Source organism: Oncorhynchus clarkii, chromosome 11, assembly GCF_045791955.1.
Source record: "Oncorhynchus clarkii lewisi isolate Uvic-CL-2024 chromosome 11, UVic_Ocla_1.0, whole genome shotgun sequence".
Taxonomy (NCBI): Eukaryota; Metazoa; Chordata; class Actinopteri; order Salmoniformes; family Salmonidae; genus Oncorhynchus; species Oncorhynchus clarkii.
This window is the reverse complement of record NC_092157.1, coordinates 18,930,651-18,944,832: the sequence shown is the minus strand read 5'-3', so window position 1 is coordinate 18,944,832 and position 14,182 is coordinate 18,930,651. Positions and strand designations below refer to the sequence as shown.

The following is a 14,182-nucleotide window of genomic DNA, read 5'->3' as shown; positions in this document are numbered from 1 at the left end:
AAAATCATGGGCATTAATATGGAGTTGGTCCCCCCCTTTGCTGCTATAACAGCCTCCTCTCTTCTGGGAAGACTTTCCACTAGATGTTGGAACATTGCTGCGGGGACTTGCTTCCATTCAGCCACAAGAGTGTTAGTGAGGTCGGGCACTGATGTTGGGCGATTAAGGCCTGGCTCGCAGTCGGCGTTCTAATACATCCCAAAGGTGTTCGGTGGGGTCAAATTCTTCCACACAAATCTCGACAGTCCATTTCTGTATGGACCTGACTTATTGCACGGGGGCATTGTCATGCTGAAACAGGAAAGGGCCTTTCCCGAACTGTTGCCATAAACTTGGAAGCACAGAATCGTCTAGAATGTCATTGTATGCTGTAGCGTTAAGATTTCCCTTCACTGAAACTAAGGGTCCTAGCCCAAACCATTATTCCTCCTCCACCACACTTTACAGTGGGCACTATTCAGTGGGGCAGGTAGCGTCTCCTGGCATCCACCAAACCCAGATTTGTCTGTTGGACTGCCAGGTGGTGAAGTGTGATTCATCACTGCAGAGAACGCGTTTCCGCTGCTCCGGAGTCCAATGGCGGTGAGCTTTACAACGATGCTTCGCATTGCTCATGGTGATCTTAGGCTTGTGTACGGCCACGGAAACCCATTTCATGAAGCTCCCAAAAAACAATTATTGTGCTAACGTTGCTTCCAGAGGCAGTTTTGAACTCGGTTGTGAGTGTTGCAACTGAGGCCGCTGTTGCCCTTAGACATTTCCACTTCACAATAACAACACTTACAGTTGACCGGGCAGCTCTAGCAGGACAGAAATTTGTCGAATGAACTGACTTGTTGGAAAGGTGGCATCCTATGACTACCACGTTGAAATTCACTGAGCTTTTCAGTAAGACCATTCTACTGCCATTGTTTGTCTATGGAGATTGTTTGGCTGTGAGCACCAATTTATTCTCCTGTCAGCAATTGGTGTGGCTGAAATAGCAGAATCCACTCATTTGAAAGTGTGTCCACATACTTTTGGATATATAGTGTAATTAACTTTGACATTATGGTCAGATTTTTGTTTTAAATTTAATACATTTTCAATTCAGGCTGTAACACAACAAAATATGGAAATATTCAAGGGGTGTGAATACTTTCTAAAGGCACTGTATTATCTACACAACAGTATGAAACACAATCTACATATACTATCTATACAACATGGTATGAACACAAGCTACACCCCTCCCTCTCTCTCCTATCCCCTCCATCTCTCTGCCCTCCTTTACCTCAACCAGATTCCGATACCTTTCCATTCCTTTCACATCTCCATATGGTGCTTAGTGGCTATGGGTTGATTTTTAGGAATTGAAGACAGGAAAAGAGGTGCTTAGCGGGAACCCTTGCCTCAACCATAACCCTCGCTTTATCATCCCGGTTCTGCCCTAACCCTAGCTTCAAGGCAATATCCCGGTTCAACCCTAACCCTAGTCTCAACCCTAACCCTAGCTTCAAGGCAATATCCCGGTTCAACCCTAACCCTAGTCTCAACCCTAACCCTAGCTTCAAGGCAATATCCCGGTTCAACCCTAACCCTAGTCTCAACCCTAACCCTAGCTTCAAGGCAATATCCCGGTTCAACCCTAACCCTAGCTTCATGACCACATGGTTCAACCCTAATCCTAGTCTCAACCCTAACCCTAGCTTCATGACCACATGGTTCAACCCTAATCCTAGTCTCAACCCTAACCCTAGCTTCATGACCACATGGTTCAACCCTAATCCTAGTCTCAACCCTAACCCTAGCTTCATGACCACATGGTTCAACCCTAATCCTAGTCTCAACTCTAACCCCAACATTGTCTGTGAACGCAGTTACAACAGTCTCTCTGGTCAAGGCCTGCATGTTTCTTTACACAAACACAGGGCTATCTGACATCTGATAGGGTGGACAGAACTGTGTGTGAGCTCGACACAAAGTACTACTGATACTATGTCCTAATATTCTACAAGCCCTCTTCTTTCCATTCCCTCATGAGCACTGATACTTAAGGACTAAAGACCAGATAAAATAGTTGTTATGCTAATTTCCTAAATCAGTGATCACGTCTCTTTCATGGAGTGAATTGAGCCTAGCCTGCAATACCATGTGTGGCCTGCAATACCCCTGTCTTCCAGCAGAGTGTACCAACTTGTGTTTCCTACCCCTGCTCTGGATAGGATTGGGTTTTGGCTAATCTGATTTTAAATCCGTTGTTAGGAGGTGGATTTGCAGAGGGAGATTTTCCAGGCTGACAGAAGTGCTGACCACATCTCAGGGTTTATAATCTCAGGTGACCATCTCAGACAGCAGCTGCTCAAAAGAGTGACCTCAATATTATCTGAAGGCTTTGTCTATAGCCTATCCCTCTCCCTTCATAACAATGGGTTTTACATGCCTGTTTCCACTGGCTGTTACCTGGTACTTATCAGGAAACTATGCAAATGCACACAAACAGTAGAGCTTGTAAAACAGTTTGGGTTTTATTCACCATAAAACAAGAATTCTGTAGAATATTTGGCCTGGATATTTTTGGTCCCCTTGTGGTTCCATCACCACTCAAACAAACAAACCAACAGTGTTGTAAACATTTAGTGAATCTGTAAAACAGTGTGGGTTCCTGAGAGAAGAGTACACTTGTTCACACATCAACTAAAAATACAGTTGAAGTCGGAAGTTTACATACACCTTAGCGAAATACATTTAAACTCAGTTCTTTACAATTCCTGATATTTAATCCTAGAAAAATGCCCTGTCGTAGGTCAGTTAGGATCCCCACTTTATTTTAAGAATTTAAAATGTCACAAGGTCCTTTGCTGTTGTTCTGGGATTGATTTGCACTTTTCACACCAAAGTACGTTCATCTCTAGGAGACAGAAGGCGTCTCCTTCCTGAGCGGTATGACGGCTGCGTGGTCCCATGGTGTTTATACTTGCGTACTATTGTTTGTACAGATGAACGTGGTACCTTCAGGCATTTGGAAATTGCTCACAAGGATAAACCAGACTTGTGGAGGTCTACAATTCTTTTTGCTGAGGTCTTGGCTGATTTCTTTTGATTTTCCCATGATGTCAAACAAAGGGTCACTGAGTTTGAAGCTAGGCCTTGAAATACATCCACAGGTACACCTCCAATTGACTCAAATTATGTCAATTAGCCTATCAGATGCTTCTAAAGCCATGACACCATTTTCTGGAATTTTCCAAGCTGTTTAAAGGCACAGTCAACTTAGTGTATGTAAACTTCCGACCCACTGGAATTGTGATACAGTGAAATAATCTGTCTGTAAAAAATTGTTGAAAAATTACTTCTGTCATGCACAAAGTAGATGTCCTAACCGACCTGCCAAAACTATAGTTTGTTAACAAGACATTTGTGGAGTGGTTGAAAAATGAGTTTTAATGACTCCAACCTAAGTGTATGTAAACTTCTGACTTCAACTGTATAAGCAGAGTGTTTAGAGAGTTTCCACCAGTGAACACTTTGAGGAGATGGGGCAAAGTGTTAGTGTTAGCGATATGTCTGGGGGCGAGTCGAAAAATGCACTTTGTCATTTCCAAGTTAAGATTACCTTCCACTGGGAAGCATTTCAGTGTTACACTCCTGCATAGCCCGCTCCATTTATTTACAGAAATTATTATTTGGCCAATCACTGCCCCCTGGTAACGCCACAGCAACTGATCACCATGGCTATTAGACACACTTGAAGATTGCACTTAAAGCTTCCTGTCTTGTCCTTGGGGTTGTTACCGTGAAATGATCTTCTCTTCAATCCCTACCATAATAGTATAATATCAGTGCTTTCCAGTTGCTGTTTATGTTCATACCTCCAGCTATTTTCATCCAATTATTTTCTATTAAATGTCTGAACCAAGTTACATGGAATAGTTCCTTACTCTTCTGACCTCTGTTCTGTCTTATTGTCATCGAAGTACACGTTTGTATTAAGCACTCTGATCTGAGGTCAGTGTAGCAATATGTAGATCTCATTCATAACATGCAAACATTTCAGGATATTGTTCCAGTTTCCCCCCCACTTCCAGATAATGAGCTCTATTCAATCCGTATCATGGAAGTGATGCAAAAGCAATGTTCTCGTATTAGCAGAGGCTGCAATCACGGTAAACACTGCATATGTCGGCTCAATCGGAAATGACCTTAAAATGTATATCGCTTAAGCCCTTAAGTGTCACATCACAACAGTGTAGCGTTGGGATATTTCTTTCAGACATTGAAAACCATTTCATTCACATTCTCTTAATATGTCTACTTTAGTAGAAAATAAAAAGTGATTAAAAAAAGCCACCTTTATATCTCTGAAAATACCTGATGAAAGGGGGATACCTAGTCAGGTGTACAGCAGAATGCATTCAACTGAAATGTCTTCCACATTTAACCCAACCCCTCTGAACCAGAGAGGTGTGGAGCTGCTGCCATAATCGACATCCACGTCTTCGGCGCCCGGGAACAGTGGGTTAACTGCCTTGCTCAGGGGCAGAATGACAGATTTTTACCTTGTCAGCTTGGGGATTCGATCCAGCAACCTTTCGGTTACTGGCCCAATCTATATGCAAAACACATTCACAGAATTAAAAAAGCTTTCAAAAAGCCAATATAAACATACCATGGTGCCTATCTAAAAAGAAACTACTATTGCTCAGACAAATGCCATTGCTTATAAAATAAAGCTTATGTTTATTTTTGGCGGTAAGTCAGTTTGACATGCTGGTAGGCTTACTCAATGGTTTTATAGGCTACGCAATATTGTAACCCTTCTTATTTGTCCCATTCAAACCCTTCCCCGACGCTTATTGTGTCATCATTTTAGGCAAGAAAGTTTCCATTTGTGATGCGTCAGATATCAGTGAAACATTATCTGTAGTCAGTCATATGGGTTTGTAACCTGGGTAAGTGCCAGGTAATACAGAAATCACCCTATTAAAATACTGATGATTTTGTGAAGGAAATGCATTACAAAATGAAGCGCTGTCACTTTTACTCCAAAGAAAGCGAAATAAATACGAAAATAAGTTAACATCAAACATTTCAACTATCCAACCCCCTCTGAACACTATCTACTGGCCTGGCAACAGTGGAGGAAAGGGTGGAGTGACATCACTTTCTCTTGTGGTGTCATTTCCTCTTCCCGACAGCCAGGTGCCGTCTCGTGGCCACCTCCACCCTCCTCCTCTCTGCCTCCTCCGCTCTCTTCCTCTCCTCCTTCAGTTCTTTATACCTCCACTTTGGGAGCTGCAGGAAGTTGCCCCCACCGTCTTTAAAGCTGCTCTTCCTGCGGACTCTCTCAGGTTCATAGGTTGGCGATGGGGCCTTAGTGATTCTCACCTTGGGAATGGACAGCCCTGGCCGTACACTACTACGTCTCACCATACCCAGGGGCAGCAGGCTAGCTCTACGCAGGGCCACCGAGGAAACGGCCCCAGACCCAGACACCGTACCCAGGTTAGGGTTAGTCGTGGTGGGGCTTTTGTTCTGCGGCGGGAGGCTGGACCGCCGATCCTTTGGAGGTTTAGGCACCAGAGTGACCCGTGAATTCTGGAAGAGTTTGCGGTGGTCGTCGAGCCTCTCAGGGTTCTGGGTTTTCAGTTCTTTGGCCCGTTGGCGTCGGAGGATCTCTGGGACGGAGTACCGACGTTTACCCACGCAAGGCGGGCTTGACGGACACACCTAGAGAGTAAGAACAAAGGTGAGGGAGGGAGCAATGAGAACATAAAGCCAGAGAGAGGGAGCGACAAAGACAGAGAAAGGTTAAATAGTAGAAAGTGAAAAAGATGAAAAGAGGAAGGAAGAAGAAACAGAAGTTTCTAACTCACGGTGGTACACGCCACAGCCACAAAGGGGCTCCCTAGGGCTGTTGTCACGGTGACTAGGTGATCTAAGACTCCTCCGTCATCAGGCTCTGTGATGTTAGCAAATGTCAGAGCGTTCCGTATGGTGTCTGATATACGCTGCATACAGCCTCGAGGCTCCCGGGCCTTAGATACTAGAGACGCCAGCTGAGGCCACTCTGGACTGGAAAATAATACAATTACATGAATATAATGACTTAGCTAGTAATAGTGGTAGTACTCTATGAAGTATGTCAAGCTACACACAGCCTCCGGGGCATTAGCTATTAGAGAAACCAGCTGGGGCCACTCTGGACCATAACAATATCAGATTAGGAAATAATACGATTGGAAATATAACCATATTCAATTATATCGATGACATTATATAATGATAATAAGAATCATCACCACCACCAACAACATCCTCATCAATATCACCATCATCCTCATCAACATCATCATCATTATCATCTTCATCAATATCACAATTATCATCCTCATCACATCATCATTATTGTCATCCTCATCACCATCATCATTATTATCATCCTCATCACCATCATCATTATTATCATCCTCATCACCATTATTATCATCCTCATCAATATCACCATCATTATTATCACCATTATCATCCTCACCATCATCATTATTGTCATCCTCATCATTCATCAACATTACTCATAAAGTTGAGTCTACCTGTAAGCGTCACACAGTTGATAAGGACAGGGTCGGGAGAGGAGGCGTGTCATGGCCCAGGCGGTTTCGTAGCGTCCCGTGAAGAGCGCCCACTCTCTGGAGGTCAGCTTACGACCAAAGTCTCTCGTCTCCATGTCAGCTCCTTACAGAGAAGAGGAGGAGAAGGAAAGGCATGAGGAGAAAAATGTATGACGACATCCTGAAGATATCACCTTACTGGTGGTAGATGTTATTCATGCTAGAAGTTACTGTTTGAAGTTAAATATTGAAATATAAGTGAAAGTAAAGTAATTTGTTTGTGTCCATCTGTGTAAGTACCTGCTAGCATCAGGGCTCGTACACACTCCACCTTGCCCTGCATAGCAGCCTTCATCAGAGCAGTGAAGCCATGACAGTTCCTCCTCTCTATGTCCAGACCAGGGAAGTAGTTCAACAGGTAGTTACTGATCATTATGTGACCTGGAGGAAGGGAGGGAAAGGAGGGGAATGAGGGAGAGAGAAAGGAATGGGGGAAAGAGAGAGGAATGGGGGAAAGAGAGAGGAATGGGGGGAAAGAGAGAGGAAAGAGGGAAAGAGAGAGGAATGGGGGAAAGAGAGAGGAATGGGGGAAAGAGAGAGGAATGAGGGAAAGAGAGAGGAATGGGGGAAAGAGAGAGGAATGAGGGAAAGAGAGAGGAATGGGGGAAAGAGAGAGGAATGAGGGAAAGAGAGAGGAATGAGGGAAAGAGAGAGGAATGAGGGAAAGAGAGGAATGGGGGAAAGAGAGAGGAATGAGGGAAAGAGAAAGGAATGGGGGAAAGAGAGAGGAATGAGGGAAAGAGAGAGGAATGAGGGAAAGAGAGAGGAATGGGGGAAAGAGAGAGGAATGAGGGAAAGAGAGAGGAATGAGGGAAAGAGAGAGGAATTAGGGAAAGAGAGAGGAATGAGGGAATGGGGGAAAGAGCGAGAGATAAAGAGAGGGCTATGAACCTTTTTGAAGTGTGTGTGTGTGTACGCACATGCGGGTGAGTGTGTAGGTGTGTGTGTGTCCTACCTGCCTGGGCAGCGGTGATGAGGGCAGTGTTCCCCTCCTTGTCCTGCCAGTTGACATCCAGGTGAGAACACTGGGCCAGCGCTATGACAACATCAACGTAACCCTGGTAACACGCCACCATCAGCCCCGTCTGAGGGAGAGCGAGAGAGAGAAAGAGTGAGCGATAGGGAGAGAGAGATGGAGAGATGGGGGGAAAGATAGAGAGAAAGAGAGATGGGGGAGAGAGAGATAGAGAGGAAGGGGAGAGAGAGTGAGAGAGGGGGGGGGATGGGGAGACAGAGAGAGGAGAGAGAAAGAGAGAGCGAGAGATGGGGAGAGAGAGAGAGGGGGAGAGAGAAATAGCGAGAGCGCGAGAGGGGGAGAGAGAGAGAAAGATGGGAAGAGAGAGAGAGAGAGATGGAGAGAGAGGGGGGGGGAGAGAGAGAGTGAGAAAATGGGAGAGAGAGAGTGGGGAGAAGAGAGAGAGAGATAGAGATGGGGAGAGAGAGAGGGAGAGAGAGCGAGGGCGAGAGATGGGGAGAGTGAGATTGATAGAGAGGGGGGGAAGAGCGAGAGCGTGAAAGAGAGAGAGAGGGGGGAGAGAGATGAGGAGAGAGAGAGTGTGGGGAGAAAGAGCGAGAGCGAGAGAGAGAGAGAGAGAGAGAGAGGGGGTGGGGAGAAAGAGCGAGAGAGAGAGATGGGGAGAAAGAGCGAGAGAGAGAGAGAGAGATGGGGAGAAAGAGTGAGAGCGAGAGAGAGAGAGAGAGAGAGGGGGTGGGGAGAAAGAGTGAGAGAGAGAGAGGGTGAGGAGAAAGAGTGAGAGAGAGAGAGAGAGAGAGAGAGAGGGTGGGGAGAAAGAGAGAGAGAGAGAGAGAGGGGTAGAGAGAGACAGAGAGAGAGAGAGCAGGGGATAGAGAGAGAGAGCAGGGGGGAGGGAGGGAGAGAGAGAGAGAGAGAGAGAGAGAGAGAGAGAGAGAGCAGGGGGGAGAGAGAGAGAGAGAGAGCAGGGGGGAGGGAGGGAGAGAGAGAGGGAGAGAGAGCAGGGGAGAGAGAGAGAGAGAGAGCAGGGGAGAGAGAGAGAGAGCGAGTAGGGGGGAGAGAGAGAGAGAGAGCAGGGGAGAGAGAGAGAGAGAGAGAGCAGGGGGTGAGAGAGAGAGAGAGACTGTTTAGTCTCAGAACAAGTGTCTCACTGTTCTGTCTTCTACTAAATACAACTCTGTTTCTCCCTCCTACCCTCTCTACCTGTAGCACTGAGGTGACTACTCCTGTTCCTGGAAGGCCACTGTGTGTGTGTGTATGTCTGTTTGTGTGTGTGTGTGTTTGAGCCTCCATGTCTTTCTGCAAGTGAAACTTAGTTGATGAACAGGCCCATCTAGCTGACAGAGCCAAAATCCGCCACACACTATGGAATGTATGAAGATGGCTGAATGAGAATTTCAGTTCTGTTGCCTAACTGGGAAACATATGATATCCGAGCCAGTGTCATGGAGGTTAGACGACAACAGGAGGCCTGTATGCATGGTCCAAAACCAATATCATTCAGTAAATATTACAGAAGTTTTGTTTGCTATTAAAACAGAACTTTGATCCTTGTGGAAAATTCCTTTTTCTGATGTGCCGTGTTTTTGGAATGCCAGTGCAACCTGTGTGTGCGTGTGTGTGTGTGTGTGCGTGTGTGCGTGCGTGTGTGTGAGTGAGTGCGTGTGTGTGTGTGTACACAGCTTGGAATCTCCTGTAAATGTCCCAGTGTTTTCCGGAAGGCCAACACTTCATCAGCCAAAAAACAAGCAACTTTAATGCCAGAGAGAGAGGAAGGAGAAAGGGGAATGAGAGAGAGAGGAAGGAGAGAGGGGAAGGAGAGAGAGGGGAAGGAGAGAGGGGAAGGAGAGAGGGGAAGGAGAGAGAGGAATGAGAGAGGGGAAGGAGAGAGAGAGGAAGGAGAGAGGGGAAGGAGAGAGAGGGGAAGGAGAGAGGGGAAGGAGAGAGAGAGGAAGGAGAGAGGGGAAGGAGAGAGAGGGGAAGAGGAGAGAGGGGAAGGAGAGAGGGGAAGGAGAGAGAGAGGAAGGAGAGAGAGGGGAAGGAGAGAGAGAGGAAGGAGAGAGGGGAAGGAGAGAGGGGAAGGAGAGAGAGGGGAAGGAGAGAGAGGGGAAGGAGAGAGGGGAAAGAGAGAGGGGAAGGAGAGAGAGGGGAAGGAGAGAGGGGAAGGAGAGAGAGGGGAAGGAGAGAGGGGAAAGAGAGGGGGGGGGGAGGAGAGAGAGGGGAAGGAGAGAGAGGGGGATGAGAGAGGGGGGAAGGAGAGAGAGGGGAAGGAGAGAGAGGGGAAAGGGAGAGAGGAAGGAGAGAGAGGGGAAGGAGAGGGGGGAAGGAGAGAGAGGGGAAGGAGAGAGGGGAAAGAGAGAGGGGAAGGAGAGAGGGGAAGGAGAGGGGGGAAGGAGAGAGAGGGGAAGGAGAGAGGGGAAGGAGAGAGAGGGGAAGGAGAGAGGGGAAGGAGAGAGAGGGGAAGGAGAGAGAGGGGAAGGAGAGAGGGGAAGGAGAGGGGGAAGGAGAGAGAGGGGAAGGAGAGAGAGGGGAAGGAGAGAGGGGAAAGAGAGAGGGGAAGGAGAGAGGGGAAGGAGAGGGGGGAAGGAGAGAGAGGGGAAGGAGAGAGAGGGGAAGGAGAGAGAGGGGAAGGAGAGAGGGGAAGGAGAGAGAGGGGAAGGAGAGAGAGGGGAAGGAGAGAGAGGGGAAGTAGAGAGAGGGGAAGGAGAGAGGGAGAGAGAGGATGAGAGATGAGAGGAGACAGAGAAATCAAAAAGGATAGGAGAGATATTAGACATAAAGGACAACACCATAGAGACAGCAAACTTGGGCTATTCTTTCTAGTGGGTCAATTAGTGAAATTGATATGTTAGACAACAGTAGAAAAGATAACCAGGAGAAGTGCAGCTCCTTTAAGAGTGTTAATCCTGACTGAGATGGAGTGTGTGCTGGCCTGTATTAAGCTGCAGTTAATGAGAGGTGATGGTTTAAAGCAACAGGTTGAGCATATGTGTATCTATGTGTGCGTATGTAGGTGGAGGTGTGTGTAGATGTGTGTGTGTGTGTGTGTATGTAGGTGAAGGTGTGTGTGTGTGTGTGTGTGTAGGTGGAGGTGTGTGTAGGTGTGTGTGTGTGTATTAAGCTAGCAGTATTGTTAATGCGAGCTGAAAGTTCAAACTCATAGGCTGTTAAGTGTGTAGTGTGTGTGTGTGTACAGGCTCTCAGAGTGGCTTTTAACAAGCTTGGGAAACTCTTCTACTCTATGCCACCCAACTGATTGTGCAACACATGTGTTTGGCTGTCCTTTCTTTCTATCTTTCGTTCTAGCTAGTAGAGTGTGAATGACCACACACACACACACACACACACACACACACACACAGAGAGACAAGCCTATAGAGAGAACAGAAACAGCAGGCTAAACCCTACTGAAATAATCAGCCTGAGAGGTACTTCCAGGGAAAGTGTGTGTGTGTGTGTGTGTGTGTGTGTGTGTGTGTGTGTGTGTGTGTGTGTGCGTGCGTGCGTGCGTGCGTGCGTGCGTGCGTGCGTGCGTGCGTGTGTTTAATTTAAGTGATTTGTGTGGTGTATAATCAGGAATTCCTGGAAAAACTCAAAGTGAGACAATGAATGTGTGTGTGAAAAATAGCCTTTTCACATACTGTACCTCACCATCAAAATAGCTGCACTGAAGTTTTTATTTTTTTAAATGTAGAGTAAAAGTTCAGGCTTGTTGTTAAACCATTATTCTTAAGGCTAGATTAACTTGTTTGTCCTCCCTAAATCCTAATCTGTTCTGTAGTGGATTTAGGTTGACCCCAGCTTTAGCACTATGTTCTGTAGTGGCTTGAGGTTGGCCCCAGCCCTAGCACTATGTTCTGTAGTGGATTGAGGTTGACCCCAGCCCTAGCACTAAGTTCTGTAGTGGATTGAGGTTGACCCCAGCCCTAGCACTATGTTCTGTAGTGGATTGAGGTTGGCCCCAGCCCTAGCACTATGTTCTGTAGTGGATTGAGGTTGACCCCAGCCCTAGCACTATGTTCTGTAGTGGATTGAGGTTGACCCCAGCCCTAGCACTATGTTCTGTAGTGGCTTGAGGTTGACCCCAGCCCTAGCACTATGTTCTGTAGTGGATTGAGGTTGGCCCCAGCCCTAGCACTATGTTCTGTAGTGGATTGAGGTTGACCCCAGCTTTAGCACTATGTTCTGTAGTGGATTGAGGTTGACCCCAGCCCTAGCACTATGTTCTGTAGTGGCTTGAGGTTGGCCCCAGCCCTAGCACTATGTTCTGTAGTGGATTGAGGTTGACCCCAGCCCTAGCACTATGTTCTGTAGTGGATTGAGGTTGGCCCCAGCCCTAGCACTATGTTCTGTAGTGGATTGAGGTTGACCCCAGCCCTAGCACTATGTTCTGTAGTGGATTGAGGTTGGCCCCAGCCCTAGCACTATGTTCTGTAGTGGATTGAGGTTGACCCCAGCCCTAGCACTAAGTTCTGTAGTGGATTGAGGTTGACCCCAGCCCTAGCACTATGTTCTGCATAACTGCTTCAAAACTATCTGAATTTTTCCATTTCTCTAGTTTCAAATACAATATATATAAAAATACATGTACAGTGGGGCAAAAAAGTATTTAGTCAGCCACCAATTGTGCAAGTTCTCCTACTTAAAAAGATGAGAGAGGCCTGTAATTGTCATCATTGGTACACTTCAACTATGACAGACACATTTTTTTTTTTTTAATCCAGAAAATCACATTGTAGTATTTTTTATGAATTTATTTGCAAATTATGGTGGAAAATAAGTATTTGGTCAATAACAAAAGTTTATCTCAATACTTTGTTATATACCCTTTGTTGGCAAAGACAGAGGTCAAACGTCTTCACAAGGTTTTCACACACTGTTGCTCGTATTTTGGCCCATTCCTCCATGCAGATCTCCTCTAGAGCAGTGATGTTTTGGGGCTGTTGCTGGGCAACGCGGACTTTCAACTCCCTCCAAAGATTTTCTATGGGGTTGAGATCTTGAGACTGGCTAGGCCACTCCAGGACCTTGAAATGCTTCTTAACGAAGCCACTCCTTCGTTGCCCGGGAGGTGTGTTTGGGATCATTGTCATGCTGAAAGACCCAGCCACGTTTCATCTTCAATGCCCTTGCTGATGGAAGGAGGTTTTCACTCAAAATCTCACGATACAGGGCCCCATTCATTCTTTCAATTACACGGATCAGTCGTCCAGGTCCATTTGCAGAAAAACAGCCCCAAAGCATGATGTTTCCACCCCCATGCTTCACAGTAGGTATGGTGTTCTTTGGATGCAACTCAGCATTCTTTGTCCTCCAAACACGACGAGTTGAGTTTTTACCAAAAAGTTATATTTTGGTTTCATCTGACCATATGACATTCTCCCAATCTTCTTCTGGATCATCCAAATGCTCTCTAGCAAACTTCAGACAGGCCTGGACATGTACTGGCTTAAGCAAGGGGACACGTCTGGCACTGCAGGATTTGAGTCCCTGGTGGCGTAGTGTGTTACTGATGGTAGGCTTTGTTACTTTGGTCCCAGCTCTCTGCAGGTCATTCACAAGGTCCTCCCGTGTGGTTCTGGGATTTTTGCTCACCGATCTTGTGATAATTTTGACCCCACGGGGTGAGATCTTGCGTGGAGCCCCAGTTCAAGGGAGATTATCAGTGGTCTTGTATGTCTTCCATTTCCTAATAATTGCTCCCACAGTTGATTTCTTCAAACCAAGCTGCTTACCTATTGCAGATTCAGTCTTCCCAGCCTGGTGCAGGTCTACAATTTTGTTTCTGGTGTCCTTTGACAGCTCTTTGGTCTTGGCCATAGTGGAGTTTGGAGTGTGACTGTTTGAGGTTGTGGACAGGTGTCTTTTATACTGATAACAAGTTCAAACAGGTGCCATTAATACAGGTAACGAGTGGAGGACAGAGGAGCCTCTCAAAGAAGAAGTTACAGGTCTGTGAGAGCCAGAAATCTTGCTTGTTTGTAGGTGACCAAATACTTATTTTCCACCATAATTTGAAAATAAATTCATTAAAAATCGTACAATGTGATTTTCTGGATTTTTTTTTTTTGTCTGTCATAGTTGAAGTGTACCTATGATGAAAATTACAGGCCTCTCTCATCTTTTTAAGTGGGAGAACTTGCACAATTGGTGGCTGACTAAATACTTTTTTGCCCCACTGTATTTGCACTTGAAACTGTTTATGTGAAAAAGTTCCATTCATGTGTATGATGTCATTATATGAAATACGTTGAATTCAAGGTTGTTGAATTATGTTTTACATTCTTTAAGATGTGGCTATACCTGTTAGAAACAGCCCACATCCTTCATCCACAGAACAAATTCAACATCTAAATCGACTATTTTCAAAGATGTGTTGATTAAAAGACAGCATTCTGGACATGTTTTGCCTAGATCAATGTCTGCATCCCAACCCTGTCGTGGAAACATGAAGTCTATTCCCTGTGGTAAACCCTAATTGTTATACAAGTGACATGTTGTAGCTATTTTTAGGAGGGATAACATCTATTTGATGAGCAGCGGTTGAAACTAAATGTCT

At 46.0% G+C, this 14,182-nt stretch overlaps 1 protein-coding gene across 1 annotated transcript in view; it reads right to left on the bottom strand.

Annotated features, from left to right (window-relative positions):
- Positions 1–4,316: 4,316 nt before the first annotated feature.
- Positions 4,317–14,182, bottom strand: part of LOC139420323 (ankyrin repeat domain 33ba) — a 23,566-nt gene continuing 13,700 nt past the window's right edge. Inside the window, exons 2-6 of the mRNA XM_071170299.1 lie at positions 7,606–7,735; positions 6,891–7,031; positions 6,573–6,714; positions 5,856–6,054; positions 4,317–5,709 (exon numbers count right to left, since the gene is read on the bottom strand). Coding sequence (XP_071026400.1) covers positions 5,158–5,709; positions 5,856–6,054; positions 6,573–6,714; positions 6,891–7,031; positions 7,606–7,735 — 1,164 coding nt within the window. The 3' untranslated portion in view covers positions 4,317–5,157. The remainder of the gene's footprint in view (positions 5,710–5,855; positions 6,055–6,572; positions 6,715–6,890; positions 7,032–7,605; positions 7,736–14,182) is intronic.